Source organism: Callorhinus ursinus, unplaced genomic scaffold, assembly GCF_003265705.2.
Source record: "Callorhinus ursinus isolate GAN/ISIS: 27379988/994484 unplaced genomic scaffold, GSC_fseal_2.0 scaffold11, whole genome shotgun sequence".
NCBI lineage: Eukaryota > Metazoa > Chordata > Mammalia > Carnivora > Otariidae > Callorhinus > Callorhinus ursinus.
In genome coordinates this window covers 53063483-53078986 of record NW_027397073.1, presented here as the reverse complement: position 1 = coordinate 53078986, position 15504 = coordinate 53063483, and the positions used below count along the sequence as shown (strand labels likewise).

At 39.4% G+C, this 15504-nt stretch overlaps 1 protein-coding gene across 15 annotated transcripts in view; it reads left to right on the top strand.

The window, feature by feature from the left end:
- Positions 1-15504, top strand: part of DLGAP1 (DLG associated protein 1) — a 942912-nt gene that overhangs the window by 756971 nt on the left and 170437 nt on the right. For all 15 annotated transcript variants that reach the window (XM_073898465.1, XM_073898467.1, XM_025886688.2 and 12 more), the window contains 2 exons: positions 90-267; positions 13421-13661. In XM_073898465.1, the coding sequence (XP_073754566.1) occupies positions 90-267; positions 13421-13661 (419 nt within the window). The remainder of the gene's footprint in view (positions 1-89; positions 268-13420; positions 13662-15504) is intronic.

Genomic DNA, 15504 nt, shown 5'->3' with positions numbered 1-15504 from the left:
TGCAACATCAATGATAGTGCTCCCACATCTTAGTACTGCTTACATCTTAGAATATGACTAAATGTGCCCCTTCTCTTATTCCCTTTCAGGATTTCCAATGAACACTCCCCCAAACTCCAGATCCGGAGTCACAGTTACCTGAGGGCAGTAAGTGAAGTCTCCATCAACCGAAGCCTGGACAGTCTTGACCCTGCCGGCTTGCTCACATCACCAAAGTTCCGCTCTAGGAATGAGAGCTACATGCGAGCCATGAGCACCATCAGCCAGGTGAGCACCATGGCTGTGGGCCATTACCTGCATAAGGGTTAGTGGACACGGGGCATGAAGTGAGGGGGTGGCCACTTGCAGAGTAACCCACTGATGGATCAGCCTGATCTACATGCTATGCACATTCAGCTACAGCAAGCACCTGGTATCAGCAGTCTACCAGGGAGGGGGTTCTCTGCAGTTGGATAAAGGACACTGCAGAGAGTCCTTGGAAATTCATCAGCAGTCAGTCAGTACCAGCACACTTGCCATTAGGAAGTTGATGGATGAGGTTATAAAGAAGCTTGAAGGATAGGTCAGGGTAGACATCACTGGCAAAAACCATAGCCGTGTCTAATCATAAAAGTTCAAGTATTGAGCAGGTCATTAAGACAGGGGCCCAGGGACAGGAAGTGACAATCTACTTATCTCACCTGGGTCCCAGGTGAATATTGTATCGTGGTAATGAGACAAAAGCCACCTCTAAGAACCAGGGATTAAGACTCAATAAAGGCAACTTAATGCTATATCCAAAATATTCAGCTGAAGGTCCTCCAGGCTCTCCCATTAAAGGTCAGAGAGTGTGGGAGAGGGCGAGGCTACCTAGGATCAAGGGCAGAGAGGACCTGGACTCTTGGAGGACCTGACCCTGCAGCTTTTTGGGGGCTACCAAATAAACCGAAGATACCCCAGGGGCTGGCTTCCTCTGGGAACACAACAAGAAGAGTGTTTTTTAAATAATGTGTAGGAACTCTGAATAAATTGCTATCACAAAAATAACTATTGTACAATTAATTCAGCTAGTATTTATTGAGCAGAACACTGGACCAGATTATACAAGTTATTCATCGATGAACAAAACAAAATCCATTCCCACTAAGAGCTTACAAGAGTACAAATAAGGGCACCTGGGTGGCTCAGTCATTAAGCGTCTGCCTTCAGCCCGGGTCATGATCCCAGGGTCCTGGGATCGAGCCCCACATCGGGCTCCCTGCTCCGCGGGAAGCCTGCTTCTCTCTCTCCCACTACCCCCTGCTTGTGTTCCCTCTCTCGCTGTATCTCACTCTGTCAAATAATTAAATAAAATCTTAAAAAAAAAAAAGAGTACAAATAAGATAAAAGTGCTATCATTATTATTTACTTGAACATCACAAGACACTCTGAGGTAGGCAGGGCAAGTATTAATAATAAGAGGCACCTTTACCGGGTCAGACACTTTGCGAATTGCTTTATATTTTCATAATATTATTTTACAAAACACTCTGTAAGGTATGTAAGGAACCAGATGTTAAATGGGACTTTGTGGTCACAGAATAATCAACAAGATGCTGAAACTAAGGAGAAAACAGTGCTAAGAACCCAGGATTCTAAAGAGAGAGTTTCCAGGCATGCAGTCTAGAAATATACATTTTAACAAATATTCCAAGAAATTCTAATAAAGTAGTATTTGATCTGAATTTTGAAAAATGCTTCCCTAAAGCATATTCAAGGAATAGTGAATGTTTTAGTTTTGTTGGAGCTCAGAATACTTGTAGAGGCAGCAATGGGAAATCTGTCCTGAATTTTGCCCTGGATATATATATATTTTTTTTTAAGATTTATTTATTTATTTATTTATTTATTTATTTATTTATTTGAGAGAGAGAGCAGAGCAAGAGAAAGAGAGAGAGCACGAACAGGGGGAAGGGGCAGAGGGAAAAGGAAAAGCAGGCTCCCTGCTGTGGGACTCGATCCCAGGATCCTGGGATCATGACCTGAGCCAAAGGCAGATGCTTAACCTACTGAGCCACCCACACGCCCCTCCCTGGATATATTTCTTAATGCATCGCTTTGCATGCCAGGCCCAGGGGACTGGACTTCATTTATTAGGAATGGGATTGATTAAAGATTAATTAAAACTTCAGCTTTTAAGCAGGCAAGAGATATGATCAGAATTTTGATATGAGATAATTTATATGGAAAAAATAGAGGAAAGATGAGAAAGGATGAATGGCTAGAAGCAGCGAAGCTAGTTTGGAAGACACTGTGAGCACCAAGGAGAGAATTAATGCTACTAGCAGTGCTGCTGCAAAGTGTGGTAGTGGTGGTGAGGATGGTGTTGGTGATGGGGATGGTGGTGATCGTGGTGATGAGGAGGGGGATGGTGGTGAGGGTGGTGGTGGTGGTGGTAAGCCGAGCACTGAAGTTGAACGGTAGGCTGAGAACTGACGCATCTCTGATCTATCAGAGTGAGACCCTGAAATAGGACCACGCTCTTGCTTTGTCCCTGTCATCAAAATAGAGCTCTTTACTCTAAATGCAGTCTTTTTTTTTTTAAGATTTTATTTATTTATTTGACAGAGAGAGAGAGAGAGAGCACAAGCAGGGGGAGCAGCAGGCAGAGGGAGAGGGAGAAGCAGGCTCCCCGCTGAGCAGGGAGCCCGATGCGGGGCTCGATCCTAGGACCCTGAGATCAAGGGCAGACGCTTAACCGACTGAGCCACCCAGGTGTCCCTAAATGTTTAGATTTTAAGTGTTCAAGACAGGAGAAACATGTCACTTCCCTCATCAGGACATTGCTTCTACACAGCTGCCTGGCTTGAGTTCCTGTGCCACAGATCTGACCTTCCTGAGACGCTATCATGTCCCAGCGACAGCTTAATGAGATGGCAACAAATCACTGAAGAGGCACATGTGGGCCCTGATGCTAGGACAGGTCAAGCTCCGCAATTCAGTGGTATAATCATTTAGCCTTAAGTAAAATACAGAAAGAATAGCTATCCTAAATGGATTCCTAATGATACATCATTTTTCTAGTCCCCATATTCAATTTTCAAGTAACACAATATCTTTAAGGATAATTTCCAACTATTGCAGTCCCAACACTGTCATTATTCAAAGGAGACTAGTTTCTTCTTCAAAGCAATACTACCATATATATTCTAGACTTTTCAAAAAGTGGTCAGCTTTTCTGATGTTGGGGATATTCTCTTATAGATCTTTAGTAGCAGCCCTAATAGTATAGAATTTAAATGCATTATATCCTATTCCCCTTTAAAACCTGATATATTATTCATCAAAGGCTTTGAAAGATCAAAGTAAAATGTTATAAGCCAAGATATTGGTCTAGAATAAATAAATTGTTTATTTCTGCCATTCATACCTCATAGAAGTAAAATACCCCTAAAAACAGATTGTTCTTGCATGGCAGAGAAAAATTGAACTTTTTAATATTTATTCCCTTTCTATATTTTGTACTATATATACATCTAATAAAAATAGGGGCTTTTATAAAATGAAGCTTCAGAAGAAAAAATTTTTAAAAGTCACATTTAAAAATATATATATTTGGTATAATAAAGTCATTTCCAAATTAGCCTAATTTATGTCTTCATTTATTTCAAGTCCAATTCTCAAATATCTTCATCTGGAGTGGTAAATGAGAAGCCCACAGACATTTTTGGCTGGCAATGTGTTGGATTTCTACATCATTTTTTTTAAAAAGTGAATAGGCAGTTATTATGCTCAGTGGTAATAACAGCAGTTTAGCTGTGACTTGTGACCTAGACCATCCCTTCATTGTATATATACAAAGAAATAAAAACTCAGATGAATTAAGTGTCTATGAAGACGGCCAGTAAGAGAACCTAGAAACCCAAGTATCCTGACTCCTCACTGGTAAGTTTCTTCAGTACCTACTGGTATGAGGGTATTGACTCCTCACTGGTAAGTTTCTTCAGTACCTACTGGTATGAGGGTATTGCTAATAATAGTAGCAATAATGGAAGTGATAACAGTGGAATAGTCATCACGCATTGCTTACCTGATACATACAAGAAGATTTTCATATTATCTCATTAATTTCATATCAACTATAAAAAAGATCATTCCTTAATTTTTGAAATTCAGTCTTAGACAATTGGGGTAAATTGTTTCATTCATCCCACTACACTATCTCACAGAATAACATCCACTATTTGTGGAATATCTACCATGTGCCTAGAAATATAATATGCATTTTGAATATTTTATTTTTATCCTTAAAGCATCCATAGGAAATAAGCATCGTTATACCCATTTTACAGATGAGGAAAGTAAAGCTCAGAGAATTCAAACAAATTGCCCATGGTAGAGTAGAAAGAGCATTAAACTATAACTGGGGCACCTGGGTGGCTCAGTCAGTTGAGCCTCCAACTCTTGATTTCAGCTCAGGTCGTGATCTCAGGGTCATGGGATTGAGCCCCAGATCCAGCTCTGCACTCAGTGTGGAGTCTGCTTGTCCCTCTCCCTCTGCTCCTCCCCCCAACTCATGCTCTCTCTCTCAAATAAAGAAAATCTTTTTAAAAATAAATAAACTACTCCTTCCCATATAATAAATGCAAATAGATCTCAAATCTAAACAATAACACAAAATGACAAAAATTAAGATTAGGAGAATATGTGTATGATACTGTGGTAAGAATTATATAACTTTTAATAAAATAAGAACTCCAGGAAACATAAAGTAAAAGATTGACATCTGTTCTAACTAAAAACTATTTCTGTGTGGCAAAAGATATCATAAAGTTAAGATGCCATTGATGGGGGGGAGGATATTAAACATACAAAGGAAAGCTTCCAGTTGCCTAACGTATTTCTACCAATAACTATGAAAAGATAAACAACCTAAAAGAAGGTGGGGGCAAAACTTATAAAATAGCAAATCAGAGGGGAAAATATAAAGGCCAATAAATATGAGGAAAAAAATGTTTATACACAGTAGTGGGCTGATAAAGACAAATTGAAAGAGCACAGTATCATTTCTGACCTATAAAAGTTGCAAAAACAGCTAATATCCAGTTCTGCTGACCATACTGAGAAATGAGCTCCAGCTTCTTGCTCTTTGGAGTGAACTCCTGCAGTTGTTTTAGAAAGTAAGTTGATAAAATCTACAAAAATGTAAAACATATCTTTTGACACAAGAATCCCACTTTTGGAACCTGTAATACAGAAATAAAAGCACCAGTATATAAAGATAAATGCACAAAAATGTTGGTCATAGCACAGTCACCAAGGACACATCTGAACCATCATTCACAAAGGAGTAATTGAATAAATTATGGTACCATCATACTATACGATTTTATGGTGGTAGTGACTTAGCATCTCAATTTCCCTGAGTCTCCATATAAAAGACAGAGCAACTAGGTAGAAAAACCCAAAAGTCTTGGATAACATTTACAACAAAATGAGGTATATCAAGGTATTCCATGAACCCAAAATATAAGTGGATGAGAAAAAACCACAAGTAGCCATAAGCCTGCACTGTATCCACATCTGCGTAGGAAGACATAGAGGGAAACAATGACTTTTGTGACGAACTTGAGCACAGCAAAACAAAACAAGCAACACGTATTCACTGGAAAGTTCAGGGCACCTATTTGAGAATAGCAGCTGACCCTGGAAGGGATCTGCCTTCTCTAATAGCAGATCAATTCCGGGAGCCTGCAGGAAGGTCAAAGAAAACTGGAGCAGTCTGAACCCATCTGTACACTGGAAACCAACCAACCAGTGTCTCCATCCAGGACAGGGCCCAGGGGGTGAGAAGAAACAGATGGGAGGAGAATCAAGCGTGAGCAAGATAGAGACAATAGCAAAGAAGAAAGGAAAAGGCCCCGGTAAAAGTTAGGGACAGGAGCAAAAGAATCAGGAACTCTCAGAAAGCCAAAAAAAGGGGCGCCTGGGTGGCTCAGTCGGTTAAGCGACTGCCTTCGGCTCAGGTCATGATCCTGGAGTCCCGGGATCGAGTCCCGGGATCGAGTCCTGCACTGGGCTCTCTGCTCAGCAGAGAGTCTGCTTCTCCCTCTGACCCTCTTCCCTCTTGTGCTCTCTCTCATTCTCTCTCTCTCAAATAAATAAAATCTTTAAAAAAAAAAAAAAAAAGAAAGCAAAAAAATAAAATAAAAAACGAAGTCCTGGGAATTTGGGGGGATATATATTGAATGCACCACCCTCTCAAGGTCAGAAGAACTAATTTTACATTCAAAGTCACTATAAGAAGAAAAGACAGTAAGGAATAGAGTAGCATTCCAACAGAAAATGAAAGCATGCAGAAAGACATACCCACAAAATAGATCAAAACTGTTAACTCACTACATTTGACCTTGAACAACAATGTTTGAACTGTGTGGGTCCACTTATATACATGGATTTTTTTTTTATAAATACAGTATAACACTGTAACTGTATTTTCTCTTCCTTATGGTTTTCTTAATAACATTCTTTTCTTTAACTTACTTTATTGTAAAAATATAGTGCATTATACATAAAAGATGAAATATGTGTTAATCAACTGTTTATGTTATAAGGATTCTGGTTATTAATAGTTACACTTTTGTGGAGTCAAAAGTTGTATGTGGATTTTTTTTTTTTTTAAAGATTTTAGGGGCACCTGGGTGGTTCAGTTGGTTAAGCCTCTGCCTTCGCTCAGGTCATGATCCCACAGTTCTGGGATCAAGCCCCGCATCAGGCTCCTTGCTCAGCAGGAAGCCTGCTTCTCCCTCTCCCTCTGCCTGCCGCTCTGCCTACTTGCGATTCCTCTGTGTGTGTTTGTCAAATAAATAAATAAAATCTTTAAAAAAATAAAATAAAATATTTTATTTGAGAGAGAGAGAGTGCATGACCAGGGTGGGTGGGTAGAGAAGGAGGGAAAAGCAGACTCCCGGGTAAGTGCAGAGCCTTATACAGGGTTCAGTCCCAGGCCCCAAGATCATGACCTGAACCAAAACCAAGAGTCAGATGCCTAACTGTCTGAGCCACCCAGGCACCTCTATGTGTGGATTTTTAACTGTGCAGGGGTGGGAGTCGATGCCTCAAAACCCCATGTTCCTTGTTCGAGGGCCAACTATATTTTAAAATGCACTAAATGACATTAAGAACATGATATAAGACATGAAAGAAAAAGATATATCTGAATTTCAAAACCTTAAATATGATGTCACAAAACTCAGGAAAGAATTAGAAGTAAAAGAAAAATAATTTCAGAAATGAAGATTAGACGAGAAAGAATATAGGAGCAAGTGAATAAGACATGTCATACACTACGAAAAATAGAATCTAAAAAGGAAGGACGTTTTTAAAATCAAAAAGAAGGGGCACCTGGGTGGCTCAGTCAGTTAAGCATCTGCCTTCGGCTCAGGTCATGATCCCAGGGTCCTGGGTCTGAGCCCCACATCAGTCTCTCTGCTCAGTGGGGAGTCTGCTTCTCCCTCTTCCTCTGTGCTCTCTCCTCTGTTCTCTCTCTCTTGCTCTCTCTCTCTCTCTCAAATCAACAAAATCTTTTTAAAAATAAAATAAAAAAGAAATGAGGTAAAAAGGATTCAAGAGACATGGATAAATATTTTGGACAGAGATTGAACATATATATAATAGAAGTCTCTGAAGAAGAAAAAGCAAAGAACCAGAATGAATAATAAAAATAATAAAGAAAACTTTAATGAAACAAAAAGATGTTTCAAAATTATATACCACATACCTGAAACTGACCCAAAACAATAACTAAGACATAGTCTAGTAAAATTACAGGACTCTGATTTCAAACAAAACAAAATAAAACGAAGTTCTTTGGACTTCTAGACAGAAGAGCAAGTCACTTAAAAAAGAACAAAAATTGATGAATCACTAAATTCTACTCCTGAAACCAATATTATACTATATGTTAACTAACTAGAATTTAAATAAACATTTGGAAAAAAAATTCTCGTCAGACTGTTTAACAATAATAGTTTACGACAAAAGACAATTGAGTGATGTTATTATATTCAAGGGGGCAAAATGTGAACAAAGATTTTATAGCCCCCAAAAACTGACTTTCATATAAAAGGCATAGACAAACTATTATAAACATGAATGAATATAGGGAACATCACTTCCATGAGCCCATCCTGAGGAATCAACTAGACAATGAGCTTTAGACAACCCCAATGACAGACATACGAACTAGTGGTGAATAGGTGTATGGACTTATTTCTGGACTCCCAATTCTTGTTCCATTGGTTTATATGTCTGTCCTTATGTCAGTCCCAAACTGTTTCAATTATTGTGGCTTTGCAGTAAGTCTTGAGATCAGGAAGCGTGAGTCCTCCAGCTTTGTTCTTTACCAGGATTACTTTGGAAATGATGATGTATCAAATGTATTTTTCTTTGTTTTTTTTTCCTTGGAATTCTTCGAGCTTCTTGAATTCTAACATCTGAGTAGTGGGATTTCCAGAAAACGTAAATAAAAGGAAGGCAATTACTAATGAAATAATTCAAGAAATGGTCCCAAAACTGAAAGACATGATTTTGTGGATGGAGAGGGCCCACCCAGTACCTACCACAATTGATGGAGAAATATCCACATAGGGAACATCATAGTAAATTGTTAGCTCATTTGGGACAAGATCCTAAAGGGCTTTCAAAAGGGGGTGAGAAAAAACAGTTTATATGGAAAGGCATCCACTTTCCCAAACTCTAGCATACATAGAGACTAAGAGACACAGAGCAAAGCCTGAAAACATGGGAAAGAAGAAGGGATACAGGTTAGAATCCTGAATGCAAGCACACTCTCCCTTAACAGTGGGGGTGGAATGCAGACATTTCCATCAATGCCAGGTGGCCACCTTGTCCAGGAAAGCACTGGAAGATGTGCTCCACCAAAAAGAGGAAATAAAACAAGGAAGAGGAAACAGGGACTCCACCACAATCAAGATAATGAAGGGCACCCCCACAGTGATAGGGAAGAAAGATGCCAGGACAGCAGTGGGCTTGGCACTCATAGATTGCAATAGGAGAACAGAGGCTTCAAGAGCAATGCTTTAAGGGCAGGAAGGAAACCAAGAGGTTACCAGAGGTCTACGAATGTATCAACAGATTCAATTCACATAAGCAAGTTTTTGGAAATACAGATGCAAATACCGTTAAGATCCAGGTGGAAGAATTGAAAGTGCTTGCCTCTGGGGAGGGAGAATCTTGGCAGGGGGAGAGAGGGAGTAAGGTGGGTTAGGGGTTTGCTCTTTTTCTTTATAAGCCATCTAGAACTATTTGACCTATATCTGTAGAATTTTGATAAAGAATAATTTTTTACGGGGCACCTGGGTGGCTCAGTCATTAAGTGTCTGCCTTCGGCTCAGGTCATGGTCCCAGGGTCCTGGGATCGAGCCCCACATCAGGCTCCCTGCTCAGCAGGAAGCCTGCTTCTCCCTCTCCCACTCCCCCTGCTTGTGTTCCTGCTCTCGCTGTCTCTCTCTCTGTCGAATAAATAAATAAAATCTTAAAAAAAAAAGAATAATTTTTTACATGAAAAAAGTAGTGGCAAGCGTTAAATATGCAGTTATGTATAAGAGACTAAAGGAGGGCTAAAGCAGGGAAAAACATATAGGTTATGTGCTCGGCAATGTAAATATAGGACAACTATTTTAAATGAGGAAAGAATAGAGAGTGTATATGCAAAAAATAAGAGGAATTGTTAACTGTTTTCAATAATGACATGGGTATGGTATTATTAGTATGCTATTCTGAGATGGTTGTGCATATGTTATAGAAGAAACAAATGAATAATTGCAGAATACCCCAATTCTATCGTCTCCTATGCCCCCTGAGAACGCCTGAGGATTTTTAGTATGGAATCAAGATATAAGTATAAATATAACATAGAAGAGGTTCCATTAAAACTCTGCAGTCTGAGGGGCGCTGGGTGGCTCAGTGGGTTAAGCGTCTGCCTTTGGCTCAGGTCATGATCCCACGGTCCTGGGATCGAGTCCCATATTGGAGCCTGCTTCTCCCTCTGCCTCTCTCTCTCTCTCTCTCTCTCATGAATAAATAAAATCTTAAAAAAAAATTCTGCAGTCTGAATTTTAATTGGACATACTCACTAGATCTGCCCACCAAAAAGCCTAGTTTTGCCCACTGAACAATGACTAAACGTAGCAATGACAACAAAGCTTCCTGGGGCCCAGACTGCATTCTTGTGATACCATTTACCACTAAAAGAAGGACTTTTTGAAAAAAATACTGACTCCAGGACTGAGCAGAAAAGGTAGATGAGTTTGGAATACCTTGACATAGCTTCGAGGAAGCTATCAAAGACTACTCATTACATGTCAAAAGGATTCAGGGAAAAAAAAAAAAGGATTCAGGAGCCAACCTAAGAGGCTCCTACTAGTTAAAGACCAGACAAATGTGAGTTCAAATTTGAAGTGAATTTAAAACCATCATATATTTTTAAATCTATGAGTTCATTTTGATATTTTTAAAAATTAATTGATCACTTTTGGTAAATAAGAGGGAACAAATTTATTATCTTGAAAATAAGAAGGGGGGAGAAAAACAAAAATTTATTCTGCCATTTCTACAGGACCTCAACCATTGAATAACCAAATAATGGGAGAGGAAGCATTTATTTATAAAAATGTTCCAACTAGTAATTGTAAAAGTAATGATGGAATTAGAATATCACCATTTTACAACTCCCAGTGAATTAATGGATCTAGACATTGAGCACCAATGACTCCTATCAACATCAAAAGAAAACAACCCAGACATAATATGTCTCCTTATAAAAGAACACATGACCTCTAGTCTTGCCAAAGGGATTGAACCTGAGTCTTATAAAGCCCCTGGGTCTAGCTTACAATTTTCAGGAAATACAAAAGACAGAGGAAGACGCTAAATCCTACCATTAGTATGAAATCAGCAAATCCAGACTGTGGGAAGCTTTACAGGTCAAACAACCCAGATGCTTCCATAAATAAATTTAAAAATGGGTGGAAAGAGGCCTATATGTTAAAAGTGAATTGAAAGATATATTGAAATTTTTAAGTGGGTGTAACTAAACTATAGGGTCCAAGGATGTACATGGGTGAAAAAACACTAACAATTCCTTATGAAAATAATTCTTTACATTTACATAATTTATAATTTATAAAAATTTGTAATTTATAATTCCTATAAATAATTATTCTTTATAAAGATAAAACTCAGAGTGGCAGTTACTTTTGGAGGGAAGATGGGATTATGGGCTACGGTGGGGCAAATAGAGTGGTTTGTGGGGTGTCTGGAAAAATCTGTCTTTCTTGATCTGGGTAGTGGTTACAAAGGTGTTAGCCTTATTATGATTCATTAAGTTATACACTCACTTTGTGTGGTTTTTCTGTATCTGTATATAATAGAAACAAAAGGTTAAAAGAGAATGAAGGAGAATCCTGTTAAGATAGAAGTCTAAACTATGGACTCTGGGAAACAAACTGAGGGTTCTAGAGGGGAGAGGGGTAGGGGGATGGGTTAGTCTGGTGATGGGTATTAAAGAGGGCACGTACTGAATGGAGCACTGGGTGTTATATGCAACAATGAATCATGGAACACTACATCAAAAACTAATGATGTAATGTATGGTAATTAACATAACATAATAAAAAAAAAGAAAAGAAAAAACCAATGATGTAATGTATGGTGATAAACATAACATAATAAAATAAATTTTTAAAAGATAGAATTCTAATATAGAAGGTTAAATGGAAAAAAAAGTGCAGAATTATATTTACTCTATGGTTCAATTTTTTATGAAAAGTAGGGGAGGGGGCATATATATTCTCTGAACAGTCACCCAAGTTTAATAGTTATTACCTTAACAGGGATAGATATTTTACCATTTCTTTGCAATGTTTGACATATTGATTAATAGGGGAAAATCTAATAAATGATATATATATAGGAATATATATATGCACACATACACACATGCAAATATAGTTTTACTTTTTACTTTGAAATGATTTCAAGTTTATAAGAGTTCCTTGTAAAATATAAAGAACTTCTGTATATCCTTGACCCAGATTCATATTCATATTCCTTTTGGCTCATTTGTTCACTTTCTCTATTTGATAATTAGTTACAAATATCATGTCCCTTTACCTGTGAAAGCACTTCCAAGTGTTTCCTAAAAATCAATGATATATATCCATATTTAATTTTTTAATATGGACATATATAATTATTAGCCTTGAAAACATACAGGGATTTTATGTCAAATTAGATAAAGTATGTGAAAATGCTATTTTAAGCTGCAAAGAATCATTAAAAAAATGGATGTCTTTTTCACTTGGTATGCCTTAAAGTAATTCATCACTTCTATCTGAAGTTTAAAGAAATTTGCCGTTATCGGAGTATATCCTCAGAATACACAAAATGAAGAAATAGTCAAAAGTTGCAATCATTTTCAGTATTTGCACTAAGCTTATTTGTAGTTTAATCTTAAGTTTTTTTAACTGCTAAATTCTTAATTATTCATTAATTTAATATTAGGGAAATTAGACATGAAGTTCTAGAGGGTGGCAGATATTTGAAGAATGCTCCCATGTCTCTATCAAATCAGCTACAAAGTGAGAAATTAACGGGAGCACCTGGTTGTTTTTTTTTTTTCTTTTCTTTTTTAGGTGGTGCTCAAACCCAATGTAAGTTATGTACAGAGGAATGTAAGTAAATAAAAATTGATTTCCTCAAAAAAAAACACGAAGACTTCATTTGGAAGATTTTAAAACACATAAAAAATTTGTGGACTCTATCAGCTTTTTATAAAGAAGAATGAAACCTTCTTTAGAGTGTATAGATTGAAAATCTCCATAGTGCTTTTCAAAATTTTGACGTATCTGGGTTTGGTCTATTTTTGTGCAGAATGAGAGTATCTTGCCAGAAAATATAGGGCCTGTTTCCATACTTTGCACTAAATTAAGCTGCATTCAACACTGAAATTATTTGACAAGCTGGTCAATTCCAAAAAGCACAATAATAAAAATACTAGCTTCTAAAATGTTTATACCAAAAACTGTTGCACTGAAACACCCAAACTCTGACCATGGACTAGAAGCTGTTCCCTAGGTTTGCATTTATAAATAAGGAGAATTAGCACCTGGGCAGACACTGGAAGAAGACTCCTCAGCCCCACCCTCCTTTCCTTGGGAAAATAAAGCTCTTTTTCTTTAGAATTGATTGTTTGGGATTACAAACAAGATGCAGTTCAATTATGGGTTGTAACACAGAGGAAATAAGATGCATTGGAGTTTAATGGAATCAGAGGGGGCTCTCTTGGGGAAGGATGGGGGGTGAAGTTGGGAGATGCTTAAGGGAGAGGGTGCTTCTCCACCAGGTAGAAGGAGTTATGGTACCCCACCTCTGCCCGCAGGTGAGCGAGATGGAAGTGAACGGGCAGTTTGAGTCTGTGTGCGAATCGGTGTTCAGCGAGCTGGAGTCGCAGGCGGTGGAGGCGCTGGACCTGCCCGTGCCCGGCTGCTTCCGCATGCGGAGCCACAGCTACGTGCGGGCCATTGAGAAGGGCTGCTCCCAGGACGACGAGTGTGTGTCCCTGAGGTCCTCCTCCCCACCGCGCACCACCACCACCGTGAGGACCATTCAGAGCAGCACCGGTGAGTGAGCAGAGCGGCTGTCCCCCCGGGCCCCCTGTGCCACCACAAGCCTGGCCTCCGAGCCCGAGGCTACAGAATGTCCCAAAAGACTGCCCCCGGTGTCCTCGCTGTTATTGCACAGTCGCCAGTAACATAATACCACCCATGCCCTACAAAGAATGGTTGTGCCTCCCTGCCTGCCTCTGTCCCCAGGCTCTGGCCACATGCACAGTCCTCCCTGCCTCCAAGTTCTGGCATCGACAGAGAAACTTCAACTACAGGTCCAGAAGGGACAGCACCGAAGAGGGGCGGGGTCTTTCCAGGATCCCCACACAGCAGCATCCTAGCAGCCAGCAAACTCATCCCACCAGCTCCTACCGGCCACGGTCAGGCTCTTTTAGGGGTGACCCTTAGGCAAATTGGTCACTGTGATTGCTGAGCACCACACCGTGAGAATGCCTTTTATTTTTTTATTCCAAGATATCCACAAAATGACTATCCCAAAACACCTAAAATATCACTGTAAGAAAATAAGGAAGAAACAGATGATCCAGATATATTAATCGAACATCTTACGAGTTTTCTTTCATTATAACAAAGACAGATTTCACTATTTTAAAACCTTTTGTCATATGTATACAGCACCTCCTTTTCCCTCTAAAGTGCAGTTAGATTTATGCAGTTAAACTATGTTTTTATCAGATTTTAAGCAGAGAGGCACAGAAGAGCTTCGCTGGTTTCCATGACACTGAAACCTGCATGGGAATATAGCCAGGGATTAGATCTGACTATGTGTGTGTGTTGGGTTTTTTTTTTTTTATATTTATAACATTTGGGTCCAAGAAGAAAATCCCCTCCATCTTAACTAGGCTTAACTGTATGACTGATTTCAGTATAGTTCCAACAGAGAGTAGTTCTACAAAAAGATCATCAAACCTCGAGTCATGGTAAATAATAATGAATCAATTAGAAGGAAAAGCCTGTGCCAGAATATTGCGGTATTCAATGTTAGTTCTAGGTGCATCAAATGCCAGTAATTATCATTGAGCCTAGAACTTCTGCAGGCTTGAGAAGTAATAGGTCCTCAAACCGGAGTTAAACTCCTACTAATTAGAGATATGGAATTGAGGTAGCAACTTGGAAGAAACCATTAGAGGTTAAACATGAGGAGTTCATTCCTGACCAGTGCAAACTAAGGTATCAGAATCAGGGAAAGGGATGCTTCTAGAGGGCTCCGCGGCTCTACAAGGAGCCCAGCCACTCTGGCCTCGGCTGGCTGGCTCCAGCCAGATAGCAGATGTGCATTCTGTCTCACCAGGAAATTCTACAAGAACAGCCACAGATGAGGTTAACAAATAAGGTTGACTTATCAAATGAAAAACAAATTTTCAATCATCCATGGGCATATTTCTGTGTGTGTTTGTGTTCATGCAGTCAGTGTAATTTGAAGATCTGCCCTGTGCCTATAGCATATTGCTGTGTCTTACTGTTCCCCATATTCACCACCCCCACCCCGCCCTTTCCCAGTGTCTAGTCTGCCACTTGCTCTGACAGTCTCGCCGCCTACCAGCTGGTTTCCTGTGCTGAAATCGCTCATTAGATACACAGTATGCGCGTCCTCACCCAGGTGTGCGAGGGGAAGGAAAAGGGCCACCGGCTGACTCCTTCCCCCTCAAGGAGCAGTTCTGTGGATAAAGTGGCAAAAGACTCCTGATTGGCTTTTTTCTGCTCACCTCTCAGAGGATTTGTGCTTTTGTCAGTGAAGAGACAATTTACTTACACCTCCCACATCCGTTCTCGTGCTGTGCTCTTCACCCCACACACCAGGATGTCTGAGACCTTTCCCAGATACTCAGGGAGTTTC